This window comes from Pyrgilauda ruficollis, unplaced genomic scaffold, assembly GCF_017590135.1.
Source record: "Pyrgilauda ruficollis isolate IOZ18807 unplaced genomic scaffold, ASM1759013v1 scaffold252, whole genome shotgun sequence".
Classification (NCBI taxonomy): Eukaryota; Metazoa; Chordata; class Aves; order Passeriformes; family Passeridae; genus Pyrgilauda; species Pyrgilauda ruficollis.
Genome location: NW_024523845.1, coordinates 1 through 18527, shown reverse-complemented (window position 1 = coordinate 18527; position 18527 = coordinate 1). Strand labels below are relative to the sequence as shown.

Genomic DNA, 18527 nt, shown 5'->3' with positions numbered 1-18527 from the left:
GCGGGGGTGGGCACCTGCCCCCCGCCCGGCCGCGGCTCCCGGCTGCCGTCCCTCGGCATCCCACCGCGGCCGTCCCGGACGCCGCTGTTGTGCTGCCCGTGCCCACGCTGCCCCCGGGCCTGCGAACCCCCTGGGCCAGCCTGGAGACCCCCGGACCTGCCTAGAGACCCCTGGGCCAGCCTGGAGACCCCCAGGCCTGCCTGCGAACCCCCTGTGCCAGCCTGGAGACCCCCAGGCCGACCTGCGAACCCCCTGTGCCAGCCCTGCCCCCGGCTGCCTTCCAGCGGTAATTTCCTCGTTAATCACGCCGAGGTCATTGGTGGAGCTGTGGAACGTGACCGGTCCCAAGCAGCCTGTGCCTGCCAGCTGCTGCCCCGCTGTGGGGTCTGCTCCCTGTCACCCCCTGCCCGCAGACCCGGTGCTGTCCCCTGCTCGTTCGCTCAGCGCAGGCTGCTCCAGGCCTCTCCGGTGATGGCACTGCCCAGGGGACCAGCCTGGTGGCAGTCCGGCCATCTCAGGGGTACCTGTTGGGCAGGGACTGCTTACACCCCTCCCGTTGTGCCCATCCCTAAAACACCTTACGTGGGGTGACCTGGGGCACAGGAAGGCTCTGCATGGGCACAGGGCTGGCAGCACCGTGGGAGCCAGTGCAGCTGGCTGGGGCATCACTGGGGACTAGCTGAAATCTTTCAAATGGCTGAGAAACATAAAAAAACAGGAACATGGGCCCTGGCAGATTAAATAAAAAAGTGGAATTTGGGAGAGGAGAAGGAGCAGCAAGGTGAGCAGCTGAGACAACCAGGATTGCCGTGGATTTCTCCCTCGGTCCCACTGCAACCAGAGTCATGTTGTGCAGCAGTGCTCCAGTGCCAGGGGGGCTCAGGGGGCAGCTGGGGGCTGGTTCCCACCCTCTGCCCTTCTCTGGGTGATGGTGGGAAGCGTTGGAGGAGGAGGAAGAGGACAGCAAGGAGGAAAAGGAGGAGGAGACATCCCTGGGAAGTTTCTAAATGCCTCCCGGCTCCGAATCCTCTGTGACTCGGCAGTGGGTGCTGGGTGTGTGGGTGGGAGAAGCACCTCCCTGCCCTCTCCCTCTCCCTCTTGTGCCCTTCCGGGATTCCTTGAGTGCATCCCAATGCCTCTGCCACGAGAAGGGGTTTATTAGAAAACAACTTTCATGAGGGTTTTTTGAAAGCATTTAGAAAATCTGTATCTGTTACAGCACTCCCCTCACCCTGTGTGCTCCCCAAGGCTTCCAAAGGTCTTTGAAAGATCTGTTGGTCACGGCTCTGCTCAGCAGGAGCTTCCCTGGCGTGTCCGAGGGGATTACATCCACATGGGCTATGCGAGGCCATCCCAGCACCCAACACAACAGTGCCTGCCTGTGCAAGGGCCTTTCTCCAGCCTGTTTTTTGTTTGGGTCCCTTGGTCCTTGCTCGTGGCCTTTTTGTCCATCTTCTTCCATCATCATCAGCAGCAGCAGCATCATCAGCATCATTATCATCATCCCAGGATGGTTTGGGTGGGAAGAGACCTTAAAGCCCATCCAGGTGCACGCCCTGCTGCAGACAGGCACACCTTCTACCAGGCCAGGTTGCCCCACGCTTCCTCCAACACAGCCTTGAATTTGTCCAGGAATAGGGCAGCCACAGCTTCTCTGGGCAGCCTGCACCAGGGCCTCACCACCCTGACAGGGAAGAATTTCTCCCCATTATCCCACTAAACGCTGCCCTCAGTCAGTTATCACGTAAGCATTTATAAATTGTCTCCATTTCAGCACCTTTGAATGTCCAGACACCCCAGGTGCAGTGCCTCCACCACGCCACGCTCTCAGTCAGGGATTCCAGCCTTTATCCCTGGTGAGGGATGGGACAGCATCCCTCATGCCTCCCTCACCCTCACCTGCCTGAAGCAGCAGCCCAGATCAGTCGCGGTGGCTTTCCCCTGACAGGTGGGCTCTGCCCCCTCCTCCTTTGCCTCCTGCTCCTCCTCCCTCTTGTCTTGCTCCTCTTCCTCCTGCCTGGCAGGGATGTGGCTGCTCGCCCCCCGCGGGTGTTCACAGCTGGCATCTCCGTGGGCCGCCGGTCACCCCGGCACAGACCCAGGGGTCCCGCCGCCTCCGGCAGCCAGCAGGGCACAGCGGGCGTGGATGGAGCCTCGCCCAGCCCCAGCCTGCCCGGGGACCCTGGCCCTGCCAGCCCCGCTGGGGCAGGAGCCCCGGCAGCACCGGGACCAGCGCTGGAGAGCTGGAGCCTGGAGTGCCGCGGAGGTGCAGAGCAAGCAGATGGAGTGGGGCTTGGCAAAGGGATGGGAAAACCCAGGAGAGAAGTTCAATATGCTGAAAAGGCAGGAGCGGGTGGGGACAAGCCGAGGCTTTCAGGAGCAAGCATTCCCTCAGGGATGGCCACCACCTGCCTTCTGCAGACACAGGCCACTTGAAGATGTAAACTGCTTTTCAGGATGGATTTCACCCTCAGATCCTGAACTTTCTCTGCTCCATCTGCAGCCCTCCCATCTGACACTGCAGTTCGTGAGTGCCTCAAACCGGTGCCGCTGCCAAGAGGAGCTGCCACCTCCTCCACTACCTCCTCCTCCTTCTCCTCCTCCTCTTCCTCCCCCTCCTTTTCCTGCCGCTGCTCCCACCCCAGAGCAGCCACCCTGGTACCTGCGGTGCCCCTGGCAGTGGGGTGGAACAGGGTGGGTGTGAAGGTCCCTTCGCAGCCAGACCATTCTGTGACACCGGGCAGTGCCAGGGCCCACGTGGGGCAGCAGGAGGGTCCCCACAGCAGACTCACAACATCCACCCAGCATGCAGGGCTGGGAGCAGCACCCCCAGAACAGAGCTGAGGGGAGCCCAAGGCCCAGAGCTGAGCTTCAGTCAGTGTCCGAGCAAAATGGGCAGAGAGGGGGGTCCCGGGGGCTCTCCAGGCCTTTATGGCTTCTCAGGGCCCTGGGACAGTGAGGTGTTTGATCACTTCTGCAATAAAAACTGGGGCTTTCTTTCTGTGGGGACATCTCTGTTGGGAGAGCTGCGAGCACAGCTGGGCGACCCTGCTGGGGAGCCTGCTCCCCTTCCCCAGAGCGAGGGGAGCAGGAACTCCATGTGTCTTTGGGAGGCTCAGGCTGCGAGTCCTCCTGTGCACCCCCGAGCTGTGGCTCCTGTTCCCAAAGGCAGCGGCGCTTCACTCCTGGCAGCGCTGGCTGGGGGACAGAGGTGTTTAATGCACCCGCCGTGACAGGGACTGTTCTGTGGAGCACGGAGGTGCCGGCTGCAGCGTTAATCCCTCCCGATCCGCAGCACGCGGCTGTCAGTGGCAAACCCAAAATGCGCTGCTCAGCGTTGGGAGCGTGCTGCTGTGCCTGCCCGGGGGTCCGCGCAGCTCGGGGGAGCGCTGGCTGGGGGACAGAGGTGTTTAATGCACCCGCCGTGACAGGGACTGTTCTCTGGGCTGGGATCAGCCAGCAGCTCTCCCCGGAATGGCTGCAGCTCTGTAATCTCGCTCTGGAGCACGGAGGTGCCGGCTGCAGCGTTAATCCCTCCCGATCCGCAGCACGCGGCTGTCAGTGGCAAACCCAAAATGCGCTGCTCAGCGTTGGGAGCGTGCTGCTGTGCCTGCCCGGGGGTCCGCGCAGCTCGGGGGAGCGGAGAGCACCAGAGGGTCCCACCCAGAGCTCTCGTCCCCTCTGTGCCCAGGACACAGCACGGCCGCTGGCCTCGTGGGGTGACACCGTTCACAGGGCCACGGCTGCTGTGTCCCTTGTGTGCCCCACCGCGATGCCATCGGCCACCTCAGGCCACCCCGTGGGTTTTGGTGACACCTGGGACCTGTGCCACTCCAGGTGTCCGCCTGCACATTGAAGGGCCCCAGGATCCTGCTCTGGGACGGGGAGTGGGTCCCGTCAGCGCTGCCTCCGCACGAGCCAGGGTCTCCACGGTGGTCATCCCTGTCTGAGGTGGTGTCCCAGTGTCCCCAGTGCCCCTCGGGGGCAGAGTCCCTCTGTCACCCCGCTCTGGTCACGGCCCCGGAGCAGCTGGACTGTCCCAATGTGTGGGCTCTGGGAAAGGGGCTGAAAATGGAACAAGGTGGATTAAACCCCCCGGGCACTGTGGCACAGCAATCCCAGCAAGGCCTGTGGGACAGGAGGGGGCTCGGCCCAGCCACGGGGGGAGAAACAGGGAGAAACACTGAGGAAAGGTGAAATGGGGAGTAAAGAGCAACCAGGAGGAGGGGACCATGAACCCTGGCAGAAACACAATGGGGCAGCTCAGCCCCTCCTGGGGCTCCATTCCCTTCCCAGCTCCATTCCCTGGGCACGCTCCAGCCCCCCAGGGTCTGCATTGGCAGCCCGGGGGCCGGGCACTGCCGGGTTCCCCTGTGCCCAGGAGGGCAGAGCCGCCCCTCGCAGCCCCAGCCCGCGGGGCAGAGCTGCAGGAAGGGGCTGTGCCACCTTTGGGTGTCACTGTCGGGTCCCCGCGCTGCTGACCCCTGGCACCACCCCAGAGCCGCCTGCGGCGCCCTGCGGAGACACCGACCGGCCGCGGCGTGAGGGCAGGGCAGGGCAGGGCAGGGCTGGGCTGGGCAGAGCTGGGCTGGGCTGGGCTGGGCTGGGCTGGGCAGGGCGTTCCCCGCTCCAGGACCGGCCGCAGCTCCCTTCACCCATCCTTCAGGAGAGCACTGAAAAGTGCAGGGCGCTCGGAGCAGCCCTGGGCACGGCACACCAACACGCCTGGCTCCTCAGCAGCAGGTTTGAGGAGCACTCTCTGCTCAGCTTTCCTGGAAACTGAGCGTGACTGCGTGGCACTGGGGAAGCACTTTCAGGGGCGCATTAAACAGCTTCTTAATCGAGGCAGGCTGGAGGATGGAAAAGTCTCACTCTCTGGGAGGTGAAGCCAGACAAATCCACAGTGACAACCAGACACCGGATTTATCAGGGAGGGATGAACCGCTGGATAAACCTCAAATCTGAGCAGACACAACCTCTCCAGAGTGGATTCGGGCTCGTTCCAGTGTCGGGAAGGGATAAATCCCGGTTCTGTGCCTGCAGGATCAGTTTAAATCTGCTGCTGCCTCACGTCGCTGCTCTGACAGCCCCGGGGTGAGCTGGGCACCTCGGCAGCCCCACTCACACGGGTTTTACCCTGCTCGGAGCGGGGGTCCCCCACCTGCAGCCCCTCATCCCCCAGAGGCAGCTCCCACCCAGAATCCCAGCACGGGAATCATGAATTCCCTCCCCAGCCCCAGATACCCTCAGCAGGAAGGGCTGCCCTGGCACGCTGATGCCTCCTGGTTTTATCCTGATTTCATCCTGATTTTTTTCCCAGGAAAAATAATATGGAGGAGAAAATCCTCCTAATTTCATCCCAGGAGGTGTCAGTGCCACAGCAGCGAGGGACCTGTGGAGGGGACACCCTGGGGACAGGGACATTGCTGCCCAGAATTTCCCCTCCACCCACAATTGTCCTTTATGGGAGAGTCAGTTTGTTCCCATCTCCCCCATCCCTGTTGCTGTATTTCCATGGTTGGACCTCTTCACCTAAAAGTAAGAATTTTTGACATAAAACTAAGAACTTTTCACTTAAAATTAAGAATCTTTCACTTAAAATGAACAATATCTAGCCTAAAATTAAGACATTTTCACCTAAAATTAAAAATTTTTAACCTAAAATTAATAATTTTTCACCTAATATAAAAGATTTTAATCAGAGGCTGCAGGTGGCTTTGGGTACTCCTGGGGATTCACAGAATCACCGAGGGTAGAAAACTCCCAGAGATGCATGAGCCCTCCCGCCCTCAGCACAGCCATGGCCCCCACTGCCCACGTCCCAAGTGACACATCCACAGAATTTAAACCTGCGAGTATCTAGAGTATCTGGGAGTGGCTGGAGCCATACTGGGGGTGACCGCTAGCAACTGCAACTATGCTGGGGACAAATGGCATCACACTGGGGTTAACTGGGTTAGTTAGAATTACACTAGGAGCAACTGGAACTATACTGGGATCGTATTTGGAGCAGCTGGGCCCACGCTGGGGTAAAACTGACCACACTGGAAGTGTCTGGGAACATACTGCACATTACTAGAATAATTCGGGGAGGCGCTGGGATCGCGCCGGGAGCGCGGGTGCCCTGGGAGTAACCGGGATTGGACGGGGCGTGCCCGGCCCGGCCCGGGACTACAACTCCCGGCGTGCTCCGCGCGGCGGCCACGCCCCGCTATGGCTCCTACAGCCAGGACTACGTGTCCCATCGCCCCCCGCGCCCGGCCGGAAGCGGCGCGATGGCGGCCCGAGCCCGGTCCGGTGCGGCCGCGGCCCCGGTTCCCCGCGGCCCCGCGGGCTGAGGCCGCGCCCGCCCGGTACCCTCTCCCGGTGCGCTCCCGGTCCTGCCATCGCCATGGCGCTCATCGAGGGCGTCGGCGATGAGGTGACGGTGCTGTTCGCGCTGCTGCTGGCGGCCGCCGTGCTGGGGCTCGCCTGGGCCTCCACGCGCGCCCCCGAGCCCGCGGCGCCGCCGGCTGAGGCGGCCCCGAGCACGGCCCCCGCCGAGCGCAAGGCCTCGACCCCGAACCCGGCCCCGGCCCCGGCCGACGGAGCGGCGGCCCCCGATGAGGCGGAGGGGCTGCGGCACCGGAACTCTCCCGCGGCCGCCCCCGAGGGCCCCGCCGAGCCCACGCTGGTGCTGCGGCTCAAGTTCCTGAACGACACGGAGCGCCTGGCGCGGGTGCGCCCCGGGGACACCGTCGGTGCGCTCAAGAGGTGAGGCGTGCGGCCAGGGGCGACTTGTCCCGGCTCGGGGACCCCTCCCCGCAGCGCCTGGCAGGGGACAGCGCTGTCCCGGGACAAGCGGCCCGTGCCCGGGTGACCGTGCCCCGGTAGCCGTGCCTGGGGGGCCGTAGGACAGGCCATGCCGGCAGGGGACACCTGGGGCGACTGATGGGCACAGGCACGCTCGGGTGTGAGAGCAGGGCAGGGCGGCAGGGTCACGGTGGGTGCGGTGGCAGGGGTGCACAGAGGGCACTGTCCCGGCAGGGGACAGCTGGGGCAGGCGCAAGTGTGCGGGTCAGGGTGGGCGCACTCGGGATGTGGATGAGGAAAGCGAGCTGGCAGGTGACACGTGGCGTGGCTCAGCTGTGCGGGTGGGGTGAGAGGTCACGGTGGGCGCAGGAGGTGGGACAGAGGGACCCGTCCCGTCAGCAGCGTGACCGCCGTCCCTGTCTCCTGCAGGACCTACTTCCCGGGGCAGGAGCAGCAGGTGCGCTTGATCTACCAGGGGCAGCTGCTGCGTGACGACACCCAGAGCCTGGCGGGGCTGCACCTGGGCCACCTGAGCGTCCTGCACTGCCACCTGTCCCCGCCCAGCGCGGCCCCCACGGCCCCCGGCAGCCCCGGTCCCCGCAGCCCCGCGCCCGCCGCGCTGGGCGTGGGCAGCCTGGCGCTGCCGCTCTTCGTGCTGCTGCTGGCCCTGCTCTGGTACCTGCAGCTGCAGCACCGACACGTCTTCACCGCCACCGCCACCACCTGCCTGGCCGGCCTCACCCTGCTCGTCACCTTCGTGGCCTTCGCTATGTACCGCAGATAGCGCGGCCCGGACCAGCCCTGGGACACGCGGGACCTGGAGCCACGCCCGGGACACTCAGAGCCTGCCAGCCCACCTGGGCCGTGCAGGGCTCTGCATTCCGCCCGCTCAGCGCACCGGGGGCACGTGGGGCCTGCCCGCCGCCTGAAGCGGGACTGGGCCCTGGGCTGTGTCCCCCAGGAGTCCCGAGCAGGCGCCCACCCGGCCCTGTCTGCACACAGGGGCTGTGGCAGGAGTGGGGGCTCAGCTACCTCGGGGGGGTCCCGGTGCCCCCGTCCCTGCACGGAGCATCCCCCCAGCCACTCCGCGTGCAGAAGCTCCGAGCTGCTGTCCGTGCCCCGTGAGCTTCTCCTCGTGGGACTGCGGCCTGGCTCCTCCCGGGGTCCCAGTGCCTGGGGAGGGACATGAGCCCCTGGGGTGCCGAGGGTCCTGGTGCCGGTGGGATGCGTTCCTGAGGTCTCTGTGCCGGGGGAAGATCTGTGCCCCCAAGCGGTCCCGGTGCCGGGGGTGGCTGCACTCCCCACTGTCCCGGGGTTCCGATGCTGTGTTGGGGGGTGCCACCCCCCGCCGCCGTTCCGATTAAAGCGGACAGACTGTGACCGGCCGTGGCGTCCCGGCAGTGCTGCGCCGCGGGGCGGGGCGGGGCTGGCGGCGGCCGCGTGTCACCGGGGCACCGGAGGGGCGGGGCTCCGGGAGGGGCGGGGCCCGGCTCCTCCCGCCGCGCGCTCCGCAGCGCCGTAGCGCGCCTGCGCTGGTGGCACCGCCCCGCTCTCAGCGGAGCTCTCGCTCATTGGCGGAGGCGCGGCGCTGATTTGCATGCAGCGCGCGCCGGCCCCGCCCCGGAAGTGCCGCGCGTGGGGCGGGGCCGCAGGAAGATGGCGGCGCGGCTGCGCTCCCGGGCCGTGTCCGTGTCCCGGCGGCGCTGAGCGGCGGCGGTGGCGGCGGGAGCGAGCGGCCGCCAGCGCCATGTACGGCCGGGCCGGATGGGGGTGGGGGGCAGGGAATCCCGCCGGGGGGATCAGGGCGGGCCTGGTGCCGGTGGAGGTCGGGGTATGCCCGGGAGAGGGGCGGGCGCTGAGGGGCGGGGGACACCGGGCAGGCGGGAGGTCCCGGCACCACGGGGCCGGGCGGGACGTGGGCCCGGACAGGGCGGCGGGCCCGGTGCCGGGGAGCTGTGCGGGCGGGGCGGCCGGGGGTGGGATCCCGGTGGGTGGGGGAGTGCCCGTGCCCCCCGCCGGCCCGGCCGTCCCGCGGTTCCCCCGTCACGGCGCCGCCGCTCTGTCCCGCAGGGTCCTCCGGAGCCGCGGAGCCCCCCGCGCCGCGCCGCCCCCGCCATGCTGTGCCCGCTGCTGTGCCCATGGCTCCGCGCTCTGACCCGGGCGGGCCCGCGGGGCCCGGCTGCCCGTGAGCGCCGCGGTGCCGCGATGTTCCCCGCCTGCTGCTGCGCCGGCAAGGCCAGGCCGCGGCTGCTGCTGCCCCTGGACCCCTACGGCCATGGGCTGCTGCCCACCGTGCACCCGGACGGCGGCCGGGGCCGGGCCCACGGCAAGAGGAAGAGCTGGAACTTCATCCACGAGAAGATGAGCTACGACACCTTCTTCACCATGAAGCGGCTGATCGAGCGCTCGCGCAGCGTGGGCGAGGTGCTGCGCTGGGTCACGCAGAACCCGGGCAAGGTGTCGGCCAGTCACTACCCCATAGCGCTTCACAAGCTGGGACAGCTCCTGCAGCAGCAGCCGGGGCCGCCCGCGGGCGCTGGGGACAGCCGCGGGCCCGCGGGGCAGGTGCTGGAGCAGCCCGAGTTCCACGTGCTCTGCCAGGCCATCGTCAGCGGCTGCGCCAAGTTCGACAACTTCAGCATCGTCAACTGCCTGTACGCGGCGGCCGCGCTGGGTGAGCCCCGGGCCGCACGGGGGGGGAGCACGGCGCTGCACGGGGCGTTTCCGTAGCGCTGGGTTTGTGGCAAACAGCTGTGACCTGGGGGGCTCTGGGCAGGGGGGCTCTGCTCCTCTCGGGCAGGAGGCTGAGTGTCCCTGGCTGACCAGGAGGTCGATGCTGGCCAGCCCTGCTTGGCAGGGTGTGTATCAGCCACTCCTGGGCCGTGTCTAGTTGCAGCTTGAGTTCCAAGCCCTGAAAACCAGGAAACACCTGACTGCTGATGGGGGACACCCTGGGTTTGGCTGCACTCTTGAAGGGCACAAGCCCCCATGTCACTGGGTGTTGCTGTGTGCAAGAGAGGGTTTGAGGTGTTTGGGTTCCTGTGCAGCTTCCTTGGGGTGCAGCTGAGCTGGGGAGGCTGCATCCCTGGGGGCTGTGTCCCAGGGAACGCTGCGTCCCAGAGGCTCCTCCTTCTGCGGGCTGGGGTGACCCTGCAAGTTCTGCTAGCAAGGGGATGGGGTCCACATCCAAAGAGGAGTGGACAGCAGGGCAGCAGTGGATAGTGGGGCAGTAGGGGAAATCTTCCCCTCTGTCCCACTCAAGTGAGGCCCTACCTGCAGTGCTGCTTCCAGCTCTGAAGCCCAACAGCAGAAAGACAAGGAGCAAGGCCACGGAGATGCTCTGAGAGATGCTGGCTGGAGAGGGACTTTGGACAAGGGCCTGGAGGGACAGGACAAGGGGGAATGGTTTCCCACAGCCAGAGGGCAGGGTTAGATGGGATATTGGGAAGGAATTCTTCCCTGGGAGGCCCTGGCACAAGTTGCTCAGAGAAGCTGTTGCTGCCCCATCCCTAGAAGTGTTCAAGGCCAAGTTGGAGCAACCTGGTCTAGTGGAAGGTGTCCCTGGTCACGGCAGGAGGTTGTAACTGGATGATCTTTAAGGTCCCTTCCAACCCAAACAATTCCAGGATTCCACGATCTGGCGGGTGCCTGCGCTCCTTCCATGGCTCCCCCCGTCCTGCTCTTGTTCCCGTTCCCTGCAGCCTTGCCGGGCCGGGGCTCGGTGGAGCCGCCCGGCCGGGGTTGACGCAGTAACTCGAGCCCCTGCCGGGGCTGGGGGCGGTGCTGCCCGCCGTCCCGGGCCGGCGGCGCCGGGTGTTTGTTGACACTGAGCCGGTGCTGCTGCCCTCGCCAGGCTCCCCATGCTGGGCCCCCCACAGCTCTGCTGTGCCCCCCACTTTGTTCTGCCCCCTTGTCCCTCATTAACACAAACTCCAGCTTTCTTTTGAGGCCTTTTTACAGAACAAAGCGGCTGCTCAGACCAATTCTGCACATTCCCCCAGCTGAGTTCTGATTAACAATAACCCGCAGTGACTCGCCCTGCGCTGCCCTGCGGCCTGTGCCCGCCCAAATCCCGGGGTGATGGGGAACTCCAGGCCCCCCCAGTGCTCTTTGCCTCTGCTGAGGAGATCCCTCCTGACAGCCAAGGCACTGAGCCTGTGCCCAGGCCTGGATAACACGTCCTGAGCTGCAGGGAAGTGTTTCCCTGGGAGCCAGGTCGCACAAGCTAAAGCTGAGCTGGGAAACAGGAGAAGGTCAAAAAAGCCAAAGGATTAGTCCCTGCTGGAACAAACAGGGTTTAGTTTGGTCACATGGGATGTCACAGTTGTTTTCCAACCACAACTTTTTTTAATGAACTTTTTGAGGCGAGTTTTTTGAGTACCCAGAGCCCCTGGAAGTGCTCCAGGCCAGGTTGGAGCAACGTGGTCTAGTGGAAGTGTCCCTGCCCATGGCAGGGGGGTGGAACTGGATGGGATTTAAGGTTCCTTCCAACCCAAAACAGTCTGAGATTTTGGGATTCTATGAATTACTTGTCTTTGAGATGTTTGAGACTTAGGAAATGAACCTTGCTACTGCGGGTGAGCTGCAGGGCTCCCGTTCCAGTGGGACGGGTGGGATGACCCCACAGCCCCACGCAGTGTTTCCCGTGGTGCGGATGCTCTGCTGTTCTCGGTGCTTTGCCTTCCCCTCCCTTCCCCTTCTCGGCTTGGTCACTGACCCAGTCATGGCAGCGGCCTCCTGCCCGAGCCCCGGAGGTGGTTGTGCCGTGGAGCTGAGGCGTGTCCACGGGGCTGAGCCGTGCCTGTGCCCGTCCCCCCGCAGGGCTGCCCGGGGAGTCTCCGCTCGTGCGGGTGCTGGAGGACGAGTCCCGCAGCCGCCTGGGCCGCTTCAACCAGAAGGACGTGTCGATGGTGTTCAGCAGCGTGATGCGGCTGCACCCCTCCAGCCCCCACCCGCTGGTGGAGTCGTGCCTCAGCAGCCTGGAGCGGCACCTGGAGAAGGAGCGGCACCCCCAGACCCTCTTTCTGCTGCTCTCCTACTACCGGCTGCGGGCGCAGGCGCTGCAGGGCCACGCCGCCTCCGACCAGCAGCTCATCAACAACCGCAAGATCCTGCGCCTGGTGCGGCACACGCTGGGCCAGGTCAGCGCCATGAGGGAGCACGAGCTGGCGCTGCTGGACGAGATGCTGGCCCTGTGTGCCCAGGAGGCCAACAACAAGGCCCTGGAGGCCATCTTCAGCTCCCAGCTCTTCTACGAGAACCGGCAGGAGCGCTTCATTCGCAGCATGGCAGGTGAGGGGTGCCTGGGGGAGGGTCCAGTGCTGCCACCAGCATTGGGGGTGCAGGGCTCTGGTCAGGCAGAGGACATGGGGGCCTCTGGCCAGGTGGGGGGCAGCCTCACAGACTCCTTCCCTGGCCCTGGATATGTTTGGGTGGTGCAGCCTCAGCTGGGACCCTGCTGAGCCCTCGAAGTAAGTGGAGCAGAGGGAGCCTTGTGTCATAGCCACCCTTGTCACTGACAGCTGAGCCCTTTGACAGGCTGGGAGCCCCCCATTAATCTAGGGACTGGGAGGGATCAGGAGCCCCCCCATTCTTTCGGGGACTGTTTTCCCACGGTGCCTTTGGGCTGGGCACAGTGGAGTTTTGGTGGGGTTTTGCAGAAGGCCCCACCTGTGCACATTCCAGCTGTGCTCCATCTGTCTTCTGGCTGTGTATGACAGCAGTCTGCCTCAGCCTCTCACCTGACCCATACCTGAGGGTTTTTATGAGCTGCCTGGCTTTTGAGGTTTTTGGGACTGGCCCTCCTGTCCGGTCCTGTCCTCCCACCCCACCTGCCCAGACTGTGGTGGCTGCAGAGGACCTGGGGTGGGGACAGAGCTAGCCCTGTGACTGCCTCCCTGCTGTGTTGGCTCGGCAGAGTGGCTGCCCCGGAAGGCAGAGAACCTCACCCCCTACACCATGGCCCTCATTGCCAAGTACGTGGCACGGCACCGGCTGCGCGAGCCGCGGCTGCTCGACACCATCGCCAACTTCCTGCTGAAGCGCGGCGAGCAGCTCGACAGCAAGGTGAGCGCTCCCTCCATCTGTGGGCACACCTGGGCATGGGAGCCATGGCCCTTCTCCGTCACAAAGGGGCATTCCAGGGGACCAGGGGCCGTGCCCCAGTCCCGGCAGGTGCTGAGCATCCGTCTTTTCACAGCACTGGGCAGGTGGCCCCGACCTGTCCCTTGTCCCAGCCCGGCCCCACACGCCTCTCTTGCCACAGGTGATCCAGAAGTTGGTGTTTCCCTTCAGCCGGATGAACTACCGTCCCTCCAACCACGGCGAGCTCTTCCCCAAGCTGGAGGCCATCTTGGAGCAGAAGGCCGGCAGCTCCCCACTGGCCACCGTCAACATCCTCATGTCCATGTTCCAGCTCAGCCACTTCCCGCAGACCGTCCTGCACCAGGTCTTCTCCCCGGGCTTCATCACCAATGTCATGAGTACGTGGGGCCGTTGCCGGGGCGCTCGCAGCTGGCGGAGCCCCAGCTGGGGTGGGGGCGGTCCCCGGCGGGGCCGGGGGGTGCCCGTGGGCGGCGGCGGCTCCACGTGCGCTCCCCGCAGGCAGCCCCTACGCGCTGATCGTGCGCCGGTACCTGTCGCTGCTGGACGCGGCCGTGGAGCTGGAGTTCCGCGAGTACAGCGGCCCCCGCCTCGACCCGCGCTACCGCGTGCTCATGTTCGAGCACGCCCTGACCGCCGACGAGGCCAACAGAAAGTACAGGTGAGGGGGCCAGGGCGAGCAGCCTCTGCTGTCCCTCGCGGTGGGGACAGGGCCTGTCGCCTGCTCTGGCATCATCCCACGGGGTGCGGGGATGAAGGCCCCTACGGCAGCTCCAAAGCCTGTGGGGTAGCACTCCAGAATCACAGAATCATTTAGAATTGCAGAATTGTTTGGGTTGGGAAAGCCTCGGAGACCTCACTGGAGAAGAGATGATATTCCTACAGGGAGAACTGGTTTGGAAGGGCCTCCAAGTCCAGCCAGAGTTACCAACAGTGCGGGACAGAAGCTGGGTGCAGAGGCTCCCTTCCCAAGGCATTCTCACAGTCAGTGCCCTCTCTCTGCCACTCCAGCCTCACCACACCCCAAGCATTTCGGGGGGTACCACCTGCTGGAAGCAGGATGTACAGGAGGCCAGGAGACTGGTGTACAGGAGAAGGCTTTCAGATTGACAGTGAGGAGAGCAAAAAATCAGATTATGAAAATGCATCCTGCACATCCCATTTCCCTATCAGGACCTGGGCAGAGGAGAAGGAAGGGTGCTTGCATGAAGGGACTGCACATCTGGATGAAGATGTCATAACAATGCTAGCCCCTGAGCCCACCTGTCCCCCAGCACTGCTAAGGCCACTGCTGACCATGTCCCCAAGTGCCACATCCACGTGGCTCAGAGATGAGGACTGCCTCCTGCCCTGGGCAGTGGTGCCAGGGCTAGCCAGCCCTTCTGGGGGCTTTTGATGTCCCAATCCTGTGAGATTTTCTGCAAAAGGAACTGGAGCCCATCCCCTCTTGACTCCCAACAGCAGAGCCCAAAACTCTAGGCCTCTGCATCCTGCTACTGGGGGTTCCCGTCTCCACGCCGATGTACTCAACACCAGCAGTGCTGGGGGGACATGCCAGCCCCTGCAGTGCCCCCCTGATTGTCCCCTCCTTGCAGCTACAAGGGGCTGGTGGCCGAGGCGCTGCGACAGCTGGTGGGGGAGGAATGCTACCGGCAGGACGAGGTGCTGCCTCCTGGGTACTGCACAGGTAACCCCAGGCTGTGGGCTGCCAGGTGGCATCTGAGGTGGGAGGTCATGTGGGGCAGAATGAGCTCTGGCTGCTTTGTCACTGCCTACCCCGTGACACTGCCCTTGGGACCAAGCTCCCTGAGCCCTCCCACTGCAGAAGGGGGGTTCCCCCGTGTCTCTGCTTGCTGGCTCAGAGTCCCAACTGGGGCACAGAGTTCCCGAGCCTTGTCCCATCAGTTGCTGATCCCTGTTCTCTCTCCCGCAGACTTCCTGCTGTGGATCAACCGCTCAGGCACAGTGCTGCCTCTCTCACGCGTTCCAGCAGCTTCCAGGGCACCCCCAGCCACGTCCCCCGTCACCATGTCCCTGCGGTCCAGCGTCCTCGCTCTCACCTCAGATTTGCAGGACTTTGCCCCGTTTGCTGCAGAGACGCCCAGCAGCCCCCCGGGCCCCCGGGAGAGTGGCCGGGCCGGGCGGTTCCTGCCGGCGCTCTGCCCGGCCCCGGGGGGGCCCTGCTTCCAGCCCCCCTCGGACTATTACTGCGGGCTGAGCAAGGAGCCGTCCCTGGCCAGCCCGGGCAGCTCCACGCTCAGCAGCCCCTCCGAGTGCCTCTCGGCGCCGCCGCCCGGCACCCCCGACTGCTCCCCCCGCACCTCCACCACCTCGCTCTTCCAGTTCCCCATCGGCAAAATCCTGGAGGAGGAGGAGGAGGCCGCCGGCTGCCCTGGCCAAGAGCACGGCTGCTTCCAGGGGGAGCAGCCCCAGGAGCAGCCTGAGGAGCGGAGCCCCCCGGGCAGCGAGGACGCCGGCCCCCCGCCCTCACCGTGCCGGCCCAGCCCCAAGCGGGGCCCGGGCGAGGGGCCACAGGGAGCCGAGGAGATCCAGAGGTACGGGCAGGGCCGCGTGGTATGCCCCTGGTCCCTTCCAGCAGGACAGCCACCCTGGCACTGCCCTGGCCTCCTGCTCGCTGAGACACTCAGCCCTGGCCCCTTCCTGCCCTGTGCCGTGGGGCACCCACAGAGCCGTGTTCCCGCTGTGCTGGCGTGCTGGATACAGCTGTTCCTGCCGCCAGCAGGATCGGGGCTCAGTTGGGGTGCTGCTCTTCAGCTGCCACGGTGCTGGGGAGCAGGGTCCATGGCATGGGGTGACACTGCACTCCCTGCTGTCCCCTGTGCAGGGTGGTGCTGTCGGTCAATGACAAGTGGCACTACTGCCAGAACTCCGACATCCTGGTGGGCTCCCGGGCCATGAGGGACCGGCACCTGCGGCTGCTGGGATACTGTCTGGTGCAGGTAAGTGTTGCTTGCCCCCACCTCAGGGCCAGGGGACACACTGGGTGATGGGCTCAGAGCTGGCATCCCCCTGGAAGGATGGGCCCGGACCTGGCATCCCCAGTGTAAACACTCCTGTCCCTGTGAGAGGAAGCAGGGATGACTCATCCTCATGTCTCCTTGCCCTCCCCCACCCCATGCAGGACTTTTTCCATGCAGCTGGTGGGTGACACCAGCCCTGATGGAAAGCAGAGACAAGGGACAGTCTGTCCTGTGAGCTAAGACCCAACCTGAGTAAGGGGAAGGGGAGGGTGCTCAGCCCAGGCTGGCAGACACAGCCACAGTGGTGGCATCGGGTGTAGGGCCACAGGGTGGAATTGGGTGGGGGGACACACGTGGGTCCACATGTGCTGACCTGTGATCCCATGTGCCGAGGGGGCAGGAGGGAGGTTGGGTCACCTTCTGTGCCAGAGCCCTGCCTGCCCTGGTTCCAGCCCCAGCTGTTCCCTGCTGAGTGCTGGGGCTGGGAGAGCCCTCAGGTGTGCAAACTCCAGGTGTTGGTTTAGGATGTGCAGCTCCACGTGCTTCTTTGTGGGTGGTTTTAGCCTGAGGATGAGTCTTTCTGAGGAAAATGGCGCTGGAAATGAGCCCTCTGTCCTGTTCACTCTTGCACTGCAGAGAGGACCAGGATTGCAGCCGCGCCTCCACCGTGCCATCCCACTGCCTTTCCCAAATAGTTTCACTCCCTGCTGCCGCCAGGCTGTGCCGGCCGCAGCTCCCTCCTCATTCTGGAGCTCAGCAGCCCAGAGCGCTGTGTTTGTGCAGAGCTCAGGGTCCTGTGACTGCTGAGGAATCACCTGGGAGCTGCCCAGCAGTGCAGCTGGGCCGGGAGCAGGGCCAGCTCTCCCTTGAGCTGGTGTTTGGGCTGGGCTGGCCGGGGCTGTCTGTGTCCCTCCTGCAGAAGGCACAGCAGGGACCCAGCTGAAGTGACCTTCATTGCCAGACCCCACCATGGGCAGCAACACCTTTAACTATCCCAATGCTCCAAGCCCAAATGTCCAGCCTGGCCTTGGACACTTCCGGGGCAGCCACAGCTTCCCTGGACACCCTGTGCCAGGGCCTCCCCACCCTCCCAGCCAGGAATTCCTTCCCAATATCCCATCTGTCCCTGCTCTCTGGCAGTGGAAGCCATTCCCCATTGTTTTGTCCCTCCAGGCTCTTGACCTAAGTCTCTCTCCCAACTCTCTGAGAGCCCCTTTAGGCACTGGAAGGGGCTCTAAAGGGTCTCCTCAGAGCCTTCTTCTTCCAGGTGAACACCCCCAGCTCTCACCTGTGGGTTGAGGGGCTCCAGCCATCACAACCTTTATTGCTCCCCTGTGCTGCCAGTGGTTGGAGCGTGGGTCCCAATGACCCTCAGTCCTGCTCTGTGAGTGCTGCTGGTGCCCTCAGGGCTGTTGGACCCGCAGGGTTCCCAGTCCCCTGTCACCTTTCATGGAGGGTGCTGACAGGGGCTCGAGGGTGGGGTGAGACTCGAGGTTCCTTCCTCTGTGCCTGCAGCACCTGTCCAGGGCTGAGCTCAGGCGGGACGAGCCTGGAGCTGGGCATTGTCTGCACTTGCTGTGCCACTGTCCACACTTCTGTCCGTGCCCTCGGCAGGAGCCGCGCTGCCCTCCTTCTCCAGGGAGGGATCTGTGTCCTGGCTCTTGCACCACACAGAAGGCTGAGTGGGGCTGGGGGCTGGAGGTGCGGGGGTACAGGTGGGGCCAGACATGCTGTCACCGCTCTGACATCGTCCCTGTCCCCTCACAGCTGCCCTACACGGAGCTGGAGAAGGTGAGTGGCATCGAGGAGGCCAAGCACTACCTGCGGCAGAAGCTGAGGGAGCTGCGCTTCTGAGGGACGGATGCGGGGGGTGTGGGGGGCCAGGTGGGTGCTGCCAGCCCCTTCCCCTGTGCAGGGGGATACGGAGCTGCCCCCCATCCCGGGGGGTCAGGGGGATATGGAGATGCTCCCCATTGGGGAGCCAGGCTGTGGGGCCAGGCTGTGGGCACCTGCTCCTGCTGTGGGGCTGGGGGAGTGTGAGATTATTTATTGCCTTTATGGGGGGCCGGGATGTGACTTGAGGGGTGCTGGGGGGTGGGGGAGGTTACTGGGGAAGGTCCCTCATGGCCCCCCTGCCCCGGCTCTGCCACTTCAGCCCGGCCTGTTGCTGCTGTGGGGCCTGGCCTGGGCTTCTCTGGGCACCGGGGGCAATCCCTGTGTCCCCAACACGGCTGCTGGGCCGGGGCGCAGGGGTCCCGGGGGGCTGCAGGGATGGTGTGCAGGGCCGGGAGCGGGTGTGCACATGGGGCTGTTCCCAGGGCCTGGGCCTGGAGGAGGGGGGTGTTAGGGAAGGGGGAACTTTCCAATAAAACTGGTGAAAAGTGTGCAAAGTCCGGTCTCTTTATTAGTTGAAGGCAGCGGGGGGCCCTAGCCCCCACCCCGGTAGCCCCCCAGGGACTGCTCGGAGCAGGCCCCCCCTGGCAGGGGGGTCCCGAGCACCTCTGCCCTGAGCCCCGCGCTCGGAATAAAGCTGTTTATTGCCTTGGAATTGCCTGTTCCATAAACCCCGGGGCTTCAGCTGACGCCTGAGGGTGGGGCGGGAGCCGAGGGGCTGCTCAGGGGCCGGGGGGCCCTGTCCCGGGGGCCCTGTCC

The 18527-nt window shown here is 64.8% G+C and overlaps 2 protein-coding genes across 2 annotated transcripts; both read left to right on the top strand.

The window, feature by feature from the left end:
- Positions 1-6247: 6247 nt before the first annotated feature.
- TMUB1 (transmembrane and ubiquitin like domain containing 1) lies at positions 6248-8172 on the top strand. Its single transcript, XM_041471028.1, has 2 exons — positions 6248-6753; positions 7222-8172. Exons 1-2 carry the CDS (start codon positions 6392-6394, stop codon positions 7574-7576), a joined length of 717 nt encoding a protein of 238 aa, XP_041326962.1. The 5' UTR covers positions 6248-6391; the 3' UTR covers positions 7577-8172.
- A 211-nt stretch (positions 8173-8383) lies between these two features.
- FASTK (Fas activated serine/threonine kinase) lies at positions 8384-18259 on the top strand. Its single transcript, XM_041471026.1, has 10 exons — positions 8384-8541; positions 8863-9466; positions 11614-12084; positions 12710-12858; positions 13058-13274; positions 13396-13555; positions 14490-14581; positions 14828-15449; positions 15740-15854; positions 17643-18259. The coding sequence occupies exons 2-10, from the start codon at positions 8908-8910 to the stop codon at positions 17727-17729; spliced, it is 2472 nt and encodes an 823-aa protein (XP_041326960.1). The 5' UTR covers positions 8384-8541; positions 8863-8907; the 3' UTR covers positions 17730-18259.
- Positions 18260-18527: the final 268 nt, after the last annotated feature.

Coding starts and splice junctions, on each gene's coding strand:
- TMUB1 (XM_041471028.1), top strand. CDS start 6,392: ATGGCGCTCATCGAGGGCGTCGGCGATGAGGTGACGGTGCTGTTCGCG. Junction 6,754..7,221: donor ACCGTCGGTGCGCTCAAGAG/GTGAGGCGTGCG, acceptor TGTCTCCTGCAG/GACCTACTTCCCGGGGCAGG.
- FASTK (XM_041471026.1), top strand. CDS start 8,908: ATGCTGTGCCCGCTGCTGTGCCCATGGCTCCGCGCTCTGACCCGGGCG. Junction 9,467..11,613: donor GTACGCGGCGGCCGCGCTGG/GTGAGCCCCGGG, acceptor GTCCCCCCGCAG/GGCTGCCCGGGGAGTCTCCG. Junction 13,556..14,489: donor GAGGCCAACAGAAAGTACAG/GTGAGGGGGCCA, acceptor CCCTCCTTGCAG/CTACAAGGGGCTGGTGGCCG.